This window comes from Chiloscyllium plagiosum, unplaced genomic scaffold (assembly GCF_037043375.1).
Source record: "Chiloscyllium plagiosum isolate Xiang-an unplaced genomic scaffold, Cpla_swu_hap1 HiC_scaffold_20, whole genome shotgun sequence".
Taxonomy (NCBI): domain Eukaryota; kingdom Metazoa; phylum Chordata; class Chondrichthyes; order Orectolobiformes; family Hemiscylliidae; genus Chiloscyllium; species Chiloscyllium plagiosum.
Window position 1 is genome coordinate 14563507 of NW_028270158.1, and position 19224 is coordinate 14582730.

Genomic DNA, 19224 nt, shown 5'->3' on the forward strand with positions numbered 1-19224 from the left:
TTAAAAGAAGCAAGCTACGCATGCAGAAATGAAGTGTATTTTTCCTCTACCTTAAACCCAAATGATGATCGCAAGCACATAACTGATGCCTTTTAAATGGTATGGAGTGTGGGGCAGTGCTTTCCAAATCTATCCCAAAGTCACCAAACATAACTGCCCTCTTCTCTAGGATGGTCAATAAATGCTGGCCTAGTCAGTGATACTGCAAAAGAATGAGTAAAAAGGCGTGGAACCAAAATGATGTCTACCCTGTTGTGGAGATGAGTTATTGATTTTGACATGAATAAAGAATGTTATGTCCAGTTGCTGTTCATATGTCCAGTTTTAGCTGATGTTTTGAACTGGGAAGAATCACAGCCGACCTAGATACCTTTTGTTCAACTCTCATTTAAGAGCACTTTGTGGCTTCAGTCGGGATGAACAGGCTGTCCGATAAGGGAAATCGGTGACAACATTAAAGCCTGCAATGTGGTGACAATTAGTGGGAAGCCAGAGGATTGGTAAGATCTCAAAATCCAGCAGAGGACAACTCTGAAAACACTAAAGGGGGAGAAATGAAATGAGGCTAAGCTAACTAGTAATATACAAGACTTGCAAGAGGTGCTTTAGCTATGCAAAAAGTGAGGGGGGCAAGACATTGGGGGCTGCAGAATGCGCTTGGAGGAGTTGTAATAGGGAACTTGAAAATGTCGGAGAAACTGATTAGGTATCTTGCATCAGTCTTCGCAGTAAAAGATACTAGTAGCGTACCAGAATTTCGAGCATCAAGGGGCAAAGGTGAATGGAGTGGCCATCACTAAAAAGGTGCTGAGGAAGCTGACAGGATAAATCACTCAGACCAGATGGACCACACCCCAGGGTCTGAAGGAGATGGCTGAGGACATTGTTGGAGACTTTGGATCACCTGGAGTCAGGGAGGATCCAGAAGACTGGAAAATGGCTAATGTTAACACCTTTTGTGAAATTAGAAATTAGGGATGCAGAAGATGGGAAGTTGTAGGCCAGTTGTCCATTGGTAAGATTTTAGTCTGTGATTACCGATAAATGCGTGGAGAACTTGGAAGCGCATGATAAAAGAAGGCTGTGTCAGCATGGTTTGGCAAGGCAAGGTCATGCCTCAAATATTAGCATTCTTTTGAGAAGGTAGGACCAGGTTAGACAAAAGCCATTGGGTATGATCGGTTTGGCTTTCCAGAAAGCCTTAGACAAGGTGCCACATGGGAGACTGCTCAATAAGGTAAGAGCCCATCATTTTAGACAGTGTTGGCATGAATAGATGATTTAGATGACTGGCAGAAGGCAGAGAATGGGGGCAAGTGTTTATCAGCATGGGAGCTGGTCACTCTTAGAATTCCATGGAGGCCATAAATATTTACATTTACAATTTACACAAAGCGTATTGCTGCTAAGTCTATGTATCATACAATCTCCAGAGTGTGGAAATAGGCCCTGTGGCCCACCGAGTCCACACCAATCCTCAGTAGTCCACCCAGACCTGTTCCCCCAACCCTGTACTTACCCCTGAGTAATGCACCTACACATCTCTGAACAGTCTGGGCAATTTAGCACTGCTAATTAACCTAACTTGCACATCTTTGGACTGTGCGTAGAAACCAGAGCACACTCAGGATACCCACACACAGTCACACAAGGCTTGAATCTAACCCGGATCCCTGGTGCTATGTGGCAGCAGTGCTAACCACTGAGCCACTGCCTCCCTTTTATAGATGACATCAATGATAGGTGGAAGGACAATGGGGTTAAGAAATGTTATCAGCCATGATCAAATGGCAGAGCAGACTTGATGAGCCAAATAGCCTGATTCTGCTATTTTTTTAATGGGGTCACAAATAGAGACCATGGCCACTTCTTCCTCCTACTCCAATCCAGAGAAGGCCAATTTGAACAGTCCAAAAATGATCCCCTTGTTGGGTGCACTACCATGGCATTGTCCTGAAGCTATTTGTTTATGTAGTGTGGTGATGAACCAAGCATGGCCTGCACCTCACTTTCTGAAATATTCTTAGATAAAATGGTGCATTTTGCTTAATTTAATGTTCAATTTTCTTCTAAATGTTACAAATCACAGAACACCAGGCTATAGTTCCACAGGTTTCTTCGGAAGTGCTGGCTTTCAGAGTGTTGCGCCTTCAGATGGTTTGCAACCACCTGATCAAGGAACAGCGCTTTGAAAGCTAGTGCTTCCAAATAAACCTGTTGTTGTGATCCGTAACTTTGTACACCCCAGTCCAACACAGGCATCTCCCAAATCACTTCTAAATGTTGAGTACTAAAGGCAAGCTTTCTGTTTGTTAACATTTGTTATGAAATTCAAATGCTGTACTCAGGTCTTCAGTTAAGGTAACATGATGCTTTTATGTGTTTCAGTCTAATGTATGGATTTTGCTTCAATCCAGGGCTATCCACAGGAACAGATACGCTTGTGGCCAATGCAGGCCCGGAGTAATGGGACTAAGAGACCGGCTATGTTGGACTTTGAAGCAGACAGCAACAAAACTGTAAGTGTGGGAATAACAGGTTAAATCCTTATGTAGATTTTGTAATAGTATTGTGTTTTTCCTGGAGTAAACAGAATACGAGGCTTTGTTGGATGTTGCAAGGAAAAGGATGTTGAAGTTTAGAGGGATGGATATCCTATACAGAAATTTGCTTCTTTTAACCAAGTGAAAGGAGCCATCACATGAGAATCCCACAGCTTCTTGGGGTATTTTGGAACACTGATGTTTCTGAAGACAGTGCTTATTCAGGCAAACAATTGCTGACCTCTCATGCTGTAGGTGGGTTTAAGGTTTTCAGGATACGCTGTGCACCCATTGCCTGTGGCTGAGGTTGGCTGTGATGCTTAGCCTTGACAACATGGCTGTTTTGGGGATAGGCTAAGATTATATATAGGATTTTACAACCTCATTGCGTAAGGTTTGTTGGGTAACTTGTTACAAAGGAAGGGGAGTGCGTAAGATTCCAGCCCAATAGATAATTGGGCTGGACAAGTAGGCCATCTGCTTCAATACTATGGTTTGGATTTTCCTTGGTCTGTGGATCACAGACTGAATCCATTTTGGTGTCCGGACTAACTGGGTTCTTTCAACAGGAAAGGTTTCACTTCAGTGTTGAACCTTCAAAAGTGCACTGAATTCCAAGGTTAGTTCGATTTGGAGTTAAACCTAGATAATTCGGTTTTCATTTCATAAGACCACTTTTGTGGGTGGATCTCAGGTTACGCTGAATATTCCCATAAGTATTGGAGTTTCTCACTCGTGTGAGCAGCCAACATTGAGGCTTAGGATATGCATGTCAACAGTATGTAACTAGATGGGCAACCATTAAGTAGGCAGTTGGTCTTATGATGACTCATTTGTTTGGACCTGCTGGGGCAGCCATCCAACTGAGATCCTCAAGGCTGTCTGCCAAATGTGGTGTCACGGTCTGCCTTCTGCACAACTTGACAAAGCAGAGAAGAATGGATCTGGTGTTGAATGGTTCTCTTAAATGAGCCTTCTCCAATGAGGTTTACGGGTAAACAGTTCTTATCTAAGGCACTAAAGACACCATTTGTATAATTCTAAAAAGAATGAGGAAACTGGCTCTTTTCGATGGACCGTCCTTTTCGAGATAATGTTTCATATTTCAAATTTGTTTGACATTTGTAACAAAATATCAACAACATATCCGAGCTAATTAAAGACAGTGACAAATATGCTTCCTCATTTTGAGCAATTTTGCTTTTTTGTAACAGTTTTGTGCAATTTGCAGCAAAAGGACAAGGCAGTCATTTTTGAAAAGTCTGCATTTAGAAAAGCATCATGTGAAGTTGCATTCAAACTTAGTCTTCATTTGGTAATACATCACCTGAGAACTAGCAGTCAAATTCTACATTTGAGTAGTTGATATTTTATTCTGCGGTATGATAATCATGTAACATTGCAAGCAAGGATAGGAAATGTACTCTGTCACAACACTTGTATATTTCATGAATTGGGGTTGTACAACAATCTGTCATATTCATATGATTGCCTCATAATAAAAGTGAATCATAATTGAACAAATAGTTTAAATAACTTATATTAACGAACTTTGCTCATTTTACTCTGGCCTTAGTGTGCTTGTTTGAATGATGTTACTCGAAGCTTATCCTGCACAGTATCGTTGAGGATTAGATTTGCCAGGTTTCATATTTTAATGCTTAGGTGAGGCAGAAAATTGTTCCTTTGCAACGCCATAATGCCAATTAGAAATAATAGCTCTAAAAATTGTCAGAGGATAAGCAGACTGAAAGCAACATAAGAGATCAGTCGTATTTCTGCATCTAGCTATATTAGTCCCTGCAATACTATAATAACGAACCAGTGAGCCATATGTGGATGTACAGGGACATGTTAATACAGAAATGTTGTCAGCAAATATCATGTTGATACAACATTAACTGAACTCTTGAAATCCCTGCAATTTAACAACCTAAAATCTGTTTTACCTCATAGATGATTGAATTGAGTGATAATGATAACCCATGGACAATATTTCTAGAAACGGTCGATCCAGAGTTAGCTGCAAGTGGAGCAACGTTGCCCAAATTTGATAAAGATCGTAAGTCTCTGCACAATGACACTGCAGTGTCATTGTGCAGTGTTTATTTCGGTTTTTAATTTCTTTCGTACCTGTTTGCTTGAGGACATAGCTTTTAAAGGATGAGATGAAAATGCTCCATTACTGCACCCTAATAATAAAGAAATTGATTGCATGTGTCCAGTATATTAATGCTTTATCTTTTTCTTCAGATGATGTCATGTTATTTTTAAAGATGTATGATCCAAAAACACGGAGCTTGAATTACTGTGGACATATCTACACCCCTATATCGTGTAAAATACGTAAGTTGAGAACTGAATGGTTGGGGAAACAAAAATTTGAGATTATTCATGAATAATTAACTGTTACATTTATTTTGCACAGGTGATTTACTGCCAATCATGTGTGAGAGAGCAGGATTTCCGCAAGGAACTAGCCTTATCCTCTATGAGGTATGAAAACACGGTATCCAGATGTACTTTGCAAAATATCAGTAATATAGTTTCATTAAAATACAACACTGTTTTAAATTTAATATCAAAGAATTTCTTTTTGGAGAAATAAAACAAAAAACTTGTTGATTTGAGGGGGTTTCGAACAGCTTTCCAAAACTGAACTTAAAACATTATAGGCACGTAGCCTATAGAGGAAGAGTATGCATCCAAATCATGAAAATTTGGGGTTGCTTATGCAACCTCTCGTTCATAAAGTAATGGGTCAAACTTATTGAAATGCTACAAGAAGGGTTAAACAATCGTTTACCTTGCAGAAGTGGTGTAGATTCCATTTGTATACAAAGGCTTGCATGTGTAGGAAAGGTATATTTTAAATTCTCCACACCCACATGATCACCATTGCTATTTAGTCTTGAACACAACATAGTTGGGCTGGACAGAATTGAAAGTAAAAACACTGAAGAGCACACTTGGTATTGAAAAGGTCAGGAATGTTATTTGCAGTTTCCATCTATGGAAGTTATTGTAAAATTCAAATCTTTGAGTAATCAATTACATTTGTATCTAGCTACAATGGTTTTGTTTGCTTTTCTAGTCACTGCAGCAACTGTGTGCCATTGGTTTGTGATTTTAATTTTATAAAACTGTTAAATTCTTTTCTTTTAGGAAGTAAAACCCAATTTAACTGAGAGAATTCAGGATTATGAAGTGTCCCTTGATAAAGCACTTGATGAGCTCATGGATGGCGACATCATAGTATTTCAAAAGTAAGTAATAATTTACTGGAAAATTAATGGATCTCATCTTAGCAGTGTATCATTTTGGTATCCTGACCTGCACCTTTTCTAGTCTGCATTAGGGAAGAAGTAATTGTAAAGTTCCAGAAGAGTGTACTTTTTGTATTGTAGCATTTAAACAAAGATTTTTTTGAAAATGTTCAGACAGATCAACTAAATCAAGTGAATTCTCAATCTTTAGAGATGTTGCAGAGGTTCTTGCAGAACAATTTCTACGATAAGGAAACAGGCCCTCTGAAAGAGGCATTTCTTCCTGCAAAGTTTTAATTGGCTCCTTTTTTTCCTTTTTGAAATAGATATGGGAAATCTTCCGATCCCCTCATTTTGTTATTTTCTCGGGAGCTAAAATCCTTCAATTATGCAAATAGCCCACAGTACACACAGTAATTTATTATTTGTCACTCTAATTCTGAAAGACATAAATAAAACCTCAAAAGAACTTTTGAATACAGAAAGCATGTTGCCACTGGAGCAACAGAATTAATGTCTGTATCTCTAATTCTACTTCGTGTTGAACAGCAACTCAGACAATTTTATGTTGTAAATTATATTTTCATGAGACCTTTTATCTTGCCAGTTTTCTTTTCCATTCAGAGGAGGATAGTGTCACTTGCCAGGGTAAGATGCCCCTGGTTCCAACAGTCTTAATTTTGGTGTGTGTTGCCCAAATAGCCCACTGCTTGGGTAGGTTATTCAGCAGTGGAAGGCATCTCACCTAAGGTACATATTGTCCTTGATCCAAGTCTGACAAAGTACACTTGGCCAAAGTTATTGGATTGTGTTCGGTATGGGATTCCTCCTTTCTTTCTAACATAAACTCCTGGTCCTTGATGTTAATTGTAGTGCCCAATCCCTGTCCTACAGTCATCGGTTAACTTGGGTGTGGACAAGAATTCAACCAGTCCCTCTAATCATCTTAATTTACTGTTGTTACTGTGCTATTTATTTTGCCATGGGTCAGCGTAATGGTTTGAGCTGGGGGAAGCATCTCAAAATCTGCAATGAATGCAATTTTTAAAAAAGTTTAAGTTGAAGTTTGCAGTGATACTACTTGCAGTTTGGTTTTCTTTCTAGTGGGCATTTTCAAGAAATTGAAAATTCGACTGTAGAAAGTGACACTGGATGCTTGTAGCTATTTGATTTCTTGCCAATCTGGTGGCTGAAAGCATATTCCACCTTATTTTTCCAGTATTTTGCAGGTGTCAAAATTGCTACCCCAGCTCAAAATGTAATCCATCCAGCAGACGCACAAAACATCAGTGTGAGTTACTGCTCATTTGTGACAGGCTCCAGACCACAGCTTGCTTCCACATTGGGTAATGAAATTGCCTAGCCTTTGCATGTTTCTCCTTACAATTGGCAATATGTGCTATTCAGTGTTGGAGGGACAAATGAAAGCCCGAAAATGAGCTCGTTTATCAAAATCAAGTATATTTGTTGCGTGGAGATTCAATTGGCTATCATGTGCTATCCAGTGCTGTCTTAATTATTATCTAACTGGTTTAAATTTTCACTTTGCAATCAATAGTGCAGTATTGAATTTGAAATTTGATTCATGTGAATTTCAATGTTGGATCTTGTTCAAGTCTTGCATGCTTATACAGGCATAAGAAATTTGATAAGTTCATTTGACCACTGAGCCCACTGTGCTTTTCAGTACAGATCACTAATCTTCCATCCCAACGTTACTTCCTTGCCCACTTCCCATGTCACAGTTTCCTGAGCTAGAAGTCTCAATCTTTAATATGCTCAGTGGAGCATCCACAACTTTGAGCTACCTGTCAATAGTGTTCAATGGTCTGAATGCATGACTACATACCAAAGATCAGTAGATAATTTTGGCAGTATTGTGTTTGCCAAATCATCAACATTTTTTCAGGTTATTTCTTTGTGGTTAATGAGCAACTCCTGTATATGTGGTGCAGTTACTTGGGTAATGAGATACACCTTTCAATCTTAAAATATGACCCACATATAGGAAAATATATTTATTTCTTCATTATTGCACGTCATCCTTTTTTTGTTTTGCATTGAATGTAGTGAGAGTGTCTTGGCCTGTGTTCTAGGTGGTGATTGCCAACTTGCAACTCCCCATGTTGGGCACCACAGTTTACTTAGGTTGGTGATGATATCCTGTTGGTCCAAATTAGAACCCCTATTTGACCATCTCTACTGATGCAGCATAAACCCTGAAGACTAACAAGCAAACCCATTGCCCTTTTCAGTAGCATTTTTGTCCTGGTTGTGCTTCATTTTCACTTCAGATTGTGTTGATTGCATGCTGTCTGCAGATGTTGCCTGACCTGTTGGGTTTACCCAGCACTTTCTGTTTTTAATTTCAGAATTCCATCATGTTATTTTATTTTAACCATTGTAAACTACTACCCTGCTTCAACTGTCTTTTTTGTTTCCTATGTCTTAGCTGTGGTGTTTTTTTGCCTTCCAAATGCTGCCAACTTTCCCAAACTACAGATTGCAATCCTCCTAATCCAATGACTGCTCCTTGCCATGGTACCCAAGTTCAGTTTTCCCCCCTTTTTTTTTAACCAGCCTGCAGGCATTAGCACACTTGACCACATTATTCTTTTCCGCCAGTCTTTGCTGAGTGGGACTGCACTCATACAGTTTCACTTTTAGCTAATTAGTCCGGGCCTGCAAATTAGCAGGAATAACCTCCCTGCCTGCATTCTCATTGTTTGTTCAGATGTTCTGAACGATTTATTCTGGTTTCCTTGCACTCTATGCCATTTCTCATAAACATCAGCTACACAGTGACATTACTCAAAGAAAATCTAATTTTCCAGGTACTTGCTAATGGCATTTAATTTGGTATCACAAGTATGTCTCACTGTCTATAGGTCTTCACAATATTAACAGAAAAAGACAGGGTAGATAAACTTTTTCTACTTGTTGGTGATTCTAGAAGTAATCTGAGAATTGGACAAAACCATTCAGGAGAGATGTTTGGAAGCAGTTCTGCACAAGCAGGGTAATATATTTAGATTAGATTTAGGTTACTTAGTATGGAAACAGGCCCTTCGGCCCAACAAGTCCACATCGACCCGCTGAAGCGCAACCCACCCAGACCCATTCCCCTACATTTTACCCCTTCACTTAACACTATGGGCAATTTAGCATGGCCAATTCAACTAACCTGCACATGTTTGGATTGTGGGAGGAAACCAGAGTACTGGAGGAAACCCACGCAGACACGGGGAGAATGTGCAAACTCCACACAGACATTTGGCCGAGGCGGGAATTAAACCCGGGCCTCTGGCGCTGTGAGGCAGCAGTGCTAACCACTGTGCCACCCACTATATCTTTGTAATTTGTCTTTTGCCAACAGCTGTGGATACTGAATCAATTGTTAATCTAAAAATCTGACAACTTTGCTTAACAAAAGCTATCACTGGATATTGACCAAAGGCAGATATGTGGAGTATGGACATAGGTTAGCTATGATTGTGACATCATGGTGGAGTGGGCTCAAAGCCCAAATGGCCTATTCCTGCTCCTGTTCTTGTTAATAAGAGATTCTATAAATACAAACTAAAAGTTTGTAATGCAAGGGATAAACATCTTGCAAGTACAACCAGTTTACTAGCTCTAATTTTCTTACAGTAGCTGCACATCTATTTCTGGTCTTGACAATCTATTTAATTAAATGTATTGATCAATCCTTTCAATGGCTGAAATAATTGAAGTATTAAATGGGCATACATGGTTAAAACATAAGTTTGCATTGGGAATGCACTATCCAGCTTTTATTTCCTATCAAAGATACCTGTGTAATGTGCTGAAATTTTCACCAGTGATAAGTGTAGAATTACAGTTACTGAAATTGATGCTCTGCATAAAGGAGCTTGTTTACATGTCATGTGGTTGGGTGGGTCGAAGAGGGATCGCAAATTTCATACAATATGTTTATGTTTAAAATAATTCTGATGCTTCACGTTGCATTTGAACAGTATCTGAACGTCATGACCGATTTTTGTTTTTGTGTTCTCTAATTGCTATCCAAATGCAGTGCTCTTAATGGTAACAATGTAAAGCCCAGGCCAGTATCTACCATGCTTTTAATCTAAGGTTTACCAAAAAAAAGGACATCTTTGGGTGTGTGGCACAGCTGCAAAACTTTGCTGTGAAAAACGTAAGTGCAATCTCACAGACAAAATCTTTCGGGCACTTGAAATCACTAATATTGTCTGATTTTCAGGGATGACCCAGAAAATGACTCAAGTGAATTACCAACAGCAAAAGATTATTTCAGAGATCTCTACCATCGAGTTGATGTCATCTTCTGTGATAAAACTATTCCTAATGATCCGGGATTTGTGGTCACTCTGTCTAATAGAATGAACTACTTTCAGGTATGAAGATTTAAACTATTGGTGTACTTGAGAATTAGATTACTGAACTGCCTGATTGATTAATTTGGGGATATTGAACCAGTACTAGAAAGTGAAGTGATGCCTATTTAATTAGAAATTTATTTCAGTCTGGAGAGACCCCTTTTCTTTCTTTGTTTTTATTTGCTGAAAGTTCCAGAATTTTTAAATCACTCCTGTTATTACAACTTCTCATCAAAGATTGTGGTGTTGAGTTTGTAGAGCTGATGGAGGTTGCAAAGCTGAGACAGAAATCTGTTGGGGATTTAATGAGGATGAGGTTTTTAAAATCTCTATTCTTGAGCTGCATGCAAACAAGTCAGCAGTGACTGAATGGGACCTGCTGAAAGTTGGGACATGGGGAAAATCTTTCTTTGGACATGGTCAAATTAGAGGTTGGGAGACACTATGGTCGCTTCAGAATAGTCAAACTTACTAATAAAATTATAGGTTGGCTTCTTTTATAGCCGATAAGGTAAGGCAGCAACAGATCTGGTGATAAGGAAGTGAAAGTTGATGACCTTGGTGATGGAGTGGATTAAAGAATTTGAAGCTAATCTCTGGGTCAAACAAATTCCAAAGTTATGATCATTCTTTCACAGCTTGACCATAGCTGAGAAAGGAGTGGGGATTGATAATCCTGTTCTGGCAACTCAGCTTAAATATATGGTATTCTATCAGTAATTTAATATTTTGTGTGAAGCTGAATGTATGTATTGATCTAGTTTAGTCTTGACAGTGAAAGAAAAATCCAAAACTCTTCCAATCAAGTGTTCTTGCAAAGGCTTTATTTTTGAAGAGAGTCTCACCGTGAATGTTTTCTGTACGATTTTAGGCTTGTTTAAATTGTGATTTTATTTTGTAACCCTGAAGCAACAACGACACATTTCATTTAGATAATTTCATTAATTTTCCCTGTTTGTTTTTACAGGTTATTAAATTTGTGTAGTACGAAACAAAAGTTAGTACCAAGTGATTTGAAGTTGAATATTAATTGTGTCCCATGATGCATGTGCCTTTTCTGGAGCACTGAGTTGAATTTTTTTTTTTTATAAACCCCACCATAAACAGGCAGCTTGTAATACTGATTTTTTTTGTTGTTAATAGGTTGCCAAGACTGTAGCACAGCGACTAAATACTGACCCAATGTTGCTTCAGTTCTTCAAGTCTCAAGGGTAAGACTACGTAACTGTCGAGCTTAAATTTCTTAGCTTTTGTCAATGAATATATTTATTTCTCAATCATTACTGACAGCAGTGGAAAAATAATTATTTTCACATTGTTAGCAATAGCACCTGATAGGATAATAAAAATCCTTTGTTTGAAATCAACTGTTTTCTGGTAATTTCAAATAAAGGCTGTGTTATCAGTGTATTTGAGTGGCATAATATAGAACTAAATGAAAATAAAATCTTGCACACACAATAACATCAAATCTGTGCAGTTTGTATAATTTAAATCTATTTTTCAGTTTCACCAGTGTCACCAAAGCGTTCGTGTTCAGACTTCATATGAGACTATCCACTAAACAAGTAAATTTGACTTAGTTCAGTCAAAGGTCATTATAGCCCAACTGTTAAGATCTTTCAGTTGATGTATAAAGATTCATTCTGTTGAAAAAAAAGTTGAATTCATACTACCTAGTTCTCAAACCCTTTTCAAGAGTACGAGCATTTTTTTCTCTTTCTTCTACTCTTGTCTGAACCCTTCATGATTTTTCAATATTTCAGTCGGGTCTCCTCTCCGCCTTTCCTATTCTAAGGCAAATAGCCCTTCTCTAATGTATCTTTACAACTGGAATTTGTTAAACCTGAAACCAATCCCTCAAGTCACCTCTGCATCTTCTCCAATGTTAACCAACTTCTCCATATCCTTCTGAAATTCAAAACTGTCATCCTTTGCTTCCCAGTTTTGTCAGTTGCAAATTTTGAAGTTGTCCTGTACACCCAATGATCAATGATTAAATTCAGATAATGTCTGAAATGGAAAGTTGTGGACAGGTGCCAAAGGTGGTAGTCAAACGTATCATTGGACAGGAGGAGGAGCTGTATTCAGATGTGTTTTTGGTAAATTTAATCTGGAATGCTTGATGCCAACTTCTTTCCAGTGGTCTTGCAATCTGAAATGTCATTTTTTAAAGAGATCATTGATATTAAATTGAGTGCAAATAAGAATGCCTAAAATTAAAGAAATTTATTGTTAAAAGTTACAGGGATGGGCCTGGTAATCCTCTCAGGCATAATTATGAAGGCACACTTAGAGATTTGCTACAGTTTTTCAAGCCGAGGCAACCAAAGAAACTCTATTATCAGCAAGTAAGTATGTTTATACTTGACCCTTTGTTACAGGTGTGAAGGTCTGAAGATAAATCTACAATGACTAAGCCTTGTAATTGCAAATCTAAATATGTTTGCTTGTACCAATTCTGGAATTAACATGTTATAATAATCCAAATTTATCAGTTTTTAGAGCTTTTGATAGAATTTTGCATTTTCTTTTCAGTTTAAAACAACTGTCAATTTATGGAACAATTAAATCTTCAAGTTTCTGGCAATTTTGCCTTCTCTTTGTAGTTACAAAAAGTGTAGGTAACCATTTATTGGAATTTGATTTGGGGCAGTCATCCAGAAATGGTATGCACTATTAAAAGCTATGTTTGCAAGCATCATTGATAAGAATGGGCTGAGATTTAGTTTTAAGTAGTTTCAAAGTTTTAAGGACCTGACCATCAAATTGCAGACCTTTTATTGAAACTGTTAACAAAAGGAATCTGCTTTCTTAAATCATAAAATCCTTCGTGTTGAAGTAAGCCATTTGAGCCATCGAGTCCACACTGACTATCTGAAGAGCATTCCACTCGGACCAAATACCCTATCTTATCATTGGGACTCTACATTTTCATTGGCTAATCCTCCTAGCCTGCATATCTTTGGGAGGAAATGCATACAGGCACGGGAAGAATACACAAACTCCAAGCAAGCAATCGCTTAAGGCTGGAATCAAATCTGGATCCCTGGCACTGAGAGGCCGCAGTGTTACAATCAGTTAACTCTGGAGAACTTGTGTCTTGTTTGCAATTCTTGACAGGAGTCAATGAAATTGCCAACTTTTTCAATAATAACTCCTGACTCCACCCCAGAAAAGGTAGAATTGTGTTTAAAACAGTACAGAGACCCTAAATTAAGGTATTTGGGGTTTGTGCTGTCTCTGGAAAGATTGGGAGCAATAACTCAATTTGTTTAAAGTTGCACCTCAGTTTCTTGCATTGTTTTTAATTTGGCATCTTAAGTGTTCAGAAAAGGTTTTAAAAAACTTAGTAGCTGTTTGGCTCTGCTGTAACCAGTAGTATGGAAGAATATCAATACTTGGAGGCTGGGTAATCAAATGAGGTAGCAGGGAATGCAGGACTATCTAATAGAGCAAGCTGTAGTGGAACACAAATGCTGGATTGACTGGGTAAGTTGAATGGTCAGTTTCTGTGACAGATATTCTTTGTAAGGTAATTTTAAAGTATGATGTACCATATACTTTACACCACAAAGGCCAATGAAACAAAATCTTGTTTACCATTTCTAAATTTCTTTTTTGTGTAGCTGAAAATGAAGATCACAGACTTTGAAAATAGACGAAGTTTCAAGTGTATATGGCTCAACAGCAATTATAGGGAAGAGGTGAATATCCATTTTTATGTTAAAATAAATTATTTTCACTTTCACAATTTGATATAATGGATGTGCTATTTAAATAAATATCCTGTTTAACTGAAGATGAAAATATTTTCCCTTGTATTTGCAATTTCTCATACCATCCTTTTGCTTTCGTGCGCGTGCATATAAAAAGATATTTTTAGATTTTGTAGTACTGGGGGAGTAGCATTTTGACAAGGCCCCTCCTGTGGAAGTCTAGCTACCCTTTCCCTACTCCATTCCACCTACAGATTGAAAATCCAAATAATTGATCATTCACAAGTGTCTGCAGACATTCTGGTCCAAATCCCTTAAATATGTTTGAATTTATCATTTGTTTTCAAAGAAAATATAGAGTGGTTCTTAAATCGCTATAGTTAGAATCAGTTGACCAGGGAAGAAGTTCTCATAAATTGATAGGATAGAATTAAATATCAGAAAAACTGAGCGGTTATTTTTGTCCTTGCTGCAAATCAGTGTCTAAAATTAAACCAGTCAATTTGCAACCTTGGTGTCACATTTAATCCTAAATGAGCTTCTGGCTCTATTAGTTCCATTGCTAAGCTTGCCTATCAAGCAATGATTTTAAAATAGATCAATGATTTTAAAGTTCTTGCCCTTGTTTTCAAGTCCATCAAGCTCTGATTTGTTCCAGCCCTGATATCTGTGTTCCTCTAAATCTGACCTTTAAATTATTCCTGATTTTTGCTGGTCGTGTTTAGACTCCAAGCTGCAACTCTCCATCTTTGTCCATTCTTTTCTTTCTTAAGACTCATCTTAAACCTTGATCAAAGTTTTGGCTATCTACTCTCTACCTTCTCGTGTAGCTTTGTTACACTTTTTCTCCTGCTACTGTACAGGTCTTTGGGATAGTTTGTTGTTAAAGGTGATACATCAATACAAGTTTTTTGTCAACCCTTGAACGTCTGCATCTGTGAATGTCATTAGGAAAATAGAAACAGAAGTGGACCATTCAGACAAGAGAGTTGTGTGTGTTGCTGGAAACGCACAGCAGGTCAGGCAGCATCCGAGGAGCAGCAAAATGCGCGTTTCGGGCTGGAGCCCTTTATTCACTCTGGCCCGAAATGTTGATTTTCCTATTCTTTGGATGCTGCCTGACCTGCTGTGCTTTTTTTCAGCAACGCACACTCAACTGTGATCTCCAGCATCTGCAGACCTCACTATCTCCCCTTTCAGGCAATAGATCCTGCTCTGCCATTTAATGATTGAACACTTGTATGTCTTTTAATAACTGTATCCCCATAGATTACTTTTGTAGTAAATTATCCATGGCATAATGGGCTAAGTAAGCTTTCACAACCCTTCAGGGCACAATGCCAAAGATTCACCACCCTCTGAATTAGGCAGTTAGACTTCTCAATCTTTGGAACTCCAGAGAATACTGATCCAGTTTGCCCAATCTGTCTCCATGAGACAATCCCACCATCGCGGTAACAAGTCTGGTAAACCTTTGCACTCTTATGACAGTAATATCCTTACTGAGGTAAGGAGACTGCAGCATTACATGGTGTGCCAGACACTGTCTAACCAAGCTTCTATACAATTGAAGCAAGACTTCACTACTCCTGTACTCATGCTTTTGTGGAGAAAGTGAAGACTGTAGATCAGTGAAGAGTGTGGTGCTGGAAAAGCCCAGCAGGTCAGGCAGCACTCAAGGACCAGGAGAATCGATGTTTCAGCATCTATTGCTACTTTGTTAATACTAATTTTCTTCATCTGCTCAATCTCCATAGTCACTTGGATTTCTAATTATGGACAATTTCTTTGCATTCTAAAAACTTCCCAATCCTTTCATATCTTAATTCTGGCAACTTAATAAGGCTCTTCTTTCACGTTATGCAATCTTTAACTTTCTTTGTCAACTATAGTTAACTGACCTTTTAAAGACTGTCCATTGCCTATGTCATGCCTTTGTCTAATCCAGCTCAGCAAGTTTGCTCACGTTTCACTATTTCCCTTATTCAAACTTAAGACCCCTGCTTCAGATTGCACGACTCATTTTCGAATATAATGTAAAATTCTAACATTGTAGTCACTCATCCATAAAGATTCTATTACAGAAAGATTATTAGTTGGTCCTTTTCCATGACTAAATAAGATCCAAATGTGAAAACTGTCTAAGGCATTCCAGACACAGTCGTCTTAGCTTTGCTGCTGCTTTGGTTTATTAAGTCTATATACAGATTGAAGTTACCAATGATTACTTCATTATGCATGCTACAAGCTTCTCTCATCTCCTGGTATATATTGTGCCCCACACTACTACTATTATTTGGCCTAAAAGTAACTACAACCAGTATCCGATACCCCTGGCTATTTTGTAGTTCCATCCAAACAGATTCCACAAAGTTTTCTGATTTGCAATCCCCTCTTACTATTGTACTGAATTCATCTCTCATTACCCTTGCATGTGTGCATTTGTTTTCTTCTTATCTATCCTTCGTAAATGTCGCGTATCATTGAATGTTCAGTTTTGGTTGTCCTATAACCATGTTTCTGTAATAGTAGTTATATCATAACTATCGTTGTGGTTCTGTTCGCCGAGCTGGGAATTTGTGTTGCAGATGTTCCGTCCCCTGTCTAGGTGACATCTTCAATGCTTGGGAGCCTCCTGTGAAGCGCTTCTGTGATGTTTCCTCCGGCGTTTATAGTGGTTTGTCTCTGCTGCTTCCGGTTGTCAGTTCCAGCTGTCTGCTGCAGTGGTCGGTATATTGGGTCCAGGTCGATGTGCTTATTGATTTGAATCTGTGGATGAGTGCCATGCCTTTAGGAATTCCCTAGAGTGTGGCGTTGATGATCCGGTGTGTGTTCTCTATTTGCGGTAAGACTGTTTGTTCTGATCTTTGCATTACCGCTTCTGCTATGTGTCCAGTCTTACCGCAAATTCAACCCAAACTCTGGGTCAGATATGTGGATGACACCTTTGTAATCATTAAAAACACAGAAATAGAGAACACACACCGGATCATCAAAGCCACACTCGCAGAAATCCGATTCACTAGAGAGTAAGAAAAGGACAACCAACTCCCATTCCTAGACGTGATGGTACAGAGAACACCGAACGGAGAATTCACCACAAAGGTACACAGGAAAGCCACACACAGACCAAGTCCTGAACTATGAAAGCAACCACCCCAACACACAAAAGTTGCATCAAGACACTGTTCAAAAGGGCTACAATACACTGCAGTACACCAGAACTGCAAAAAGAGGAAGAAGAACACCTATACAATGTATTCGCCAAAAACAGATACCCGCGCAATTTCATCAACAGATGCCTAAGGGAAAGACAACAGAACGAGGACATGTCGAACCCAAAGGACTAGCCACACTACCATACATCAAGAGCATTTCCAAACTGACAGCCAGATTACTGTGACCACTAGGACTCATAACAGCCACTTAAGCCATGGATATCCAATCCCTCTACACCTCCATCCGCCATGACCAGGGCCTCCAAGCCCTCCGTTTTTTCCTCTCCAGACGTTCCCAACAGTACCCCTCCACCGACACTCTCATTCGTTTGGCCGAACTGGTCCTCACCCTTAACAATTTCTCCTTTGAATCCTCCCACTTCCTCCAGACCAAAGGGGTAGCCATGGGCACACGTATGGGCCCCAGCTATGCCTGTCTCTTTGTTGGCTACGTAGAGCAGTTGATCTTCCGTAATTACACCGGCACCACTCCCCACCTCTTCCTCCGCTACATTGATGACTGCATTGGCGCCACCTCGTGCTCCCGCGAGGAGGTTGAGCAATTCACCAACTTCACCAACACATTCCACCCTGACCTTAAATTTACCTGGACCATCTCTGACACCTCCCTCCCCTTCCTGGACCTCTCCATCTCCATCAGTGACGACCGACTTGACACTGACCTCTTCTACAAACCCACCGACTCCCACAGCTACCTGGATTACACCTCTTCCCACCCTACCTCTTGCAAAAATGCCATCCCGTATTCCCAATTCCTCCGCCGTATCTGCTCCCAGGAGGAGCGGTTCCACCATAGAACACACCAGATGGCCTCCTTCTTTAGAGACCGCAATTTCCCTTCCCACCTGGTTAAAGATACCCTCCAACGCATCTCATCCACATCCTGCACCTCCGCCCTCAGACCCAACCCCTCCAACCGCAACAAGGACAGAACGCCCCTGGTGCTCACCTTCCACCCTACCAACCTTCGCATAAACCAAATCATCCGCCGACATTTCCGCCACCTCCAAACAGACCCCACCACCAGGGATATATTTCCCTCCCCACCCCTCTCCGCCTTCCGCAAAGACCGTTCCCTCCGTGACTACCTGGTCAGGTCCATGCCCCCCTACGACCCACCCTCCCATCCTGGCACTTTCCTCTGGCACCGCAGGAACTGTAAAACCTGCGCCCACGCCTCCTCCCTCACCTCTACCCAAGGCCCCAAAGGAGCTTTCCACATCCATCAAAGTTTTACCTGCACATCCACTAATATCATCTATTGTATCCGTTGCTCCCGATGCGGTCTCCTCTACATTGGGGAGACTGGGCGCCTCCTGGCGGAGCGCTTTAGGGAACATCTCCGAGACACCCGCACCAATCAACCAAATCGCCCAGTGGCTCAACATTTCAACTCCCCCTCCCACTCTGCCGAGGATATGGAGGTGCTGGGCCTCCTCCACCGCCGCTCCCTCACCACCAGACGCCTGGAGGAAGAACGCCTCATCTTCCGCCTTGGAACACTTCAACCCCAGGGCATCAATGTGGATTTCAACAGTTTCCTCATTTCCCCTTCCCCCACCTCATCCTAGCTTCTAACCTCCAGCAACTCGATCTCCTGACCTGTCCGGACTTGTCCGACCTGCCCAGCTCCTTTTCTACCTATCCACTCCACCCTCTCCTCCCTGACCTATCACCTTCATCTCCTTCCCCACTGACCTATTGTACTCTATGCCACTCTCTCCCCACCCCCCACCCTCCTCTAGCTTATCTCTCCACGCTTCAGGCTCTCTGCCTTTATTCCTGATGAAGGGCTTTTGCCCGAAACGTCGATTTTGCCTGTCTTCGGATGCTGCCTGAATTGCAGCACCACTGATCCAGAATCTGGTTTCCAGCATCTGCAGTCATTGTTTTTACTCTCAGACAACAACTCACCAGGACGAAGGACCCGATACCCAGCATGAGCAAAACCAATGTAGTGTACAAAATCCCATGCAAGGACTGCACAAAATACTACATAGGACAAACAGGAAGACAGCTAGCGATTCGCATCCATGAACACCAACTAGCCACGAAACGACACGACCAGCTATCCC

At 40.2% G+C, this 19224-nt stretch overlaps 1 protein-coding gene across 3 annotated transcripts in view; it reads left to right on the forward strand.

Moving 5' to 3' along the window:
- usp7 (ubiquitin specific peptidase 7 (herpes virus-associated)) overlaps window positions 1-19224 on the forward strand; it is a 99200-nt gene that overhangs the window by 68329 nt on the left and 11647 nt on the right. For 2 of the 3 annotated variants that reach the window (XM_043711995.2, XM_043711993.2), the window contains exons 17-25: window positions 2418-2519; window positions 4500-4605; window positions 4797-4889; window positions 4972-5039; window positions 5709-5809; window positions 10056-10209; window positions 11335-11402; window positions 12434-12542; window positions 13821-13898. In XM_043711995.2, coding sequence (XP_043567930.1) covers window positions 2418-2519; window positions 4500-4605; window positions 4797-4889; window positions 4972-5039; window positions 5709-5809; window positions 10056-10209; window positions 11335-11402; window positions 12434-12542; window positions 13821-13898 — 879 coding nt within the window. The remainder of the gene's footprint in view (window positions 1-2417; window positions 2520-4499; window positions 4606-4796; window positions 4890-4971; window positions 5040-5708; window positions 5810-10055; window positions 10210-11334; window positions 11403-12433; window positions 12543-13820; window positions 13899-19224) is intronic. The other variant, XM_043711994.2, reaches the window with a different exon arrangement.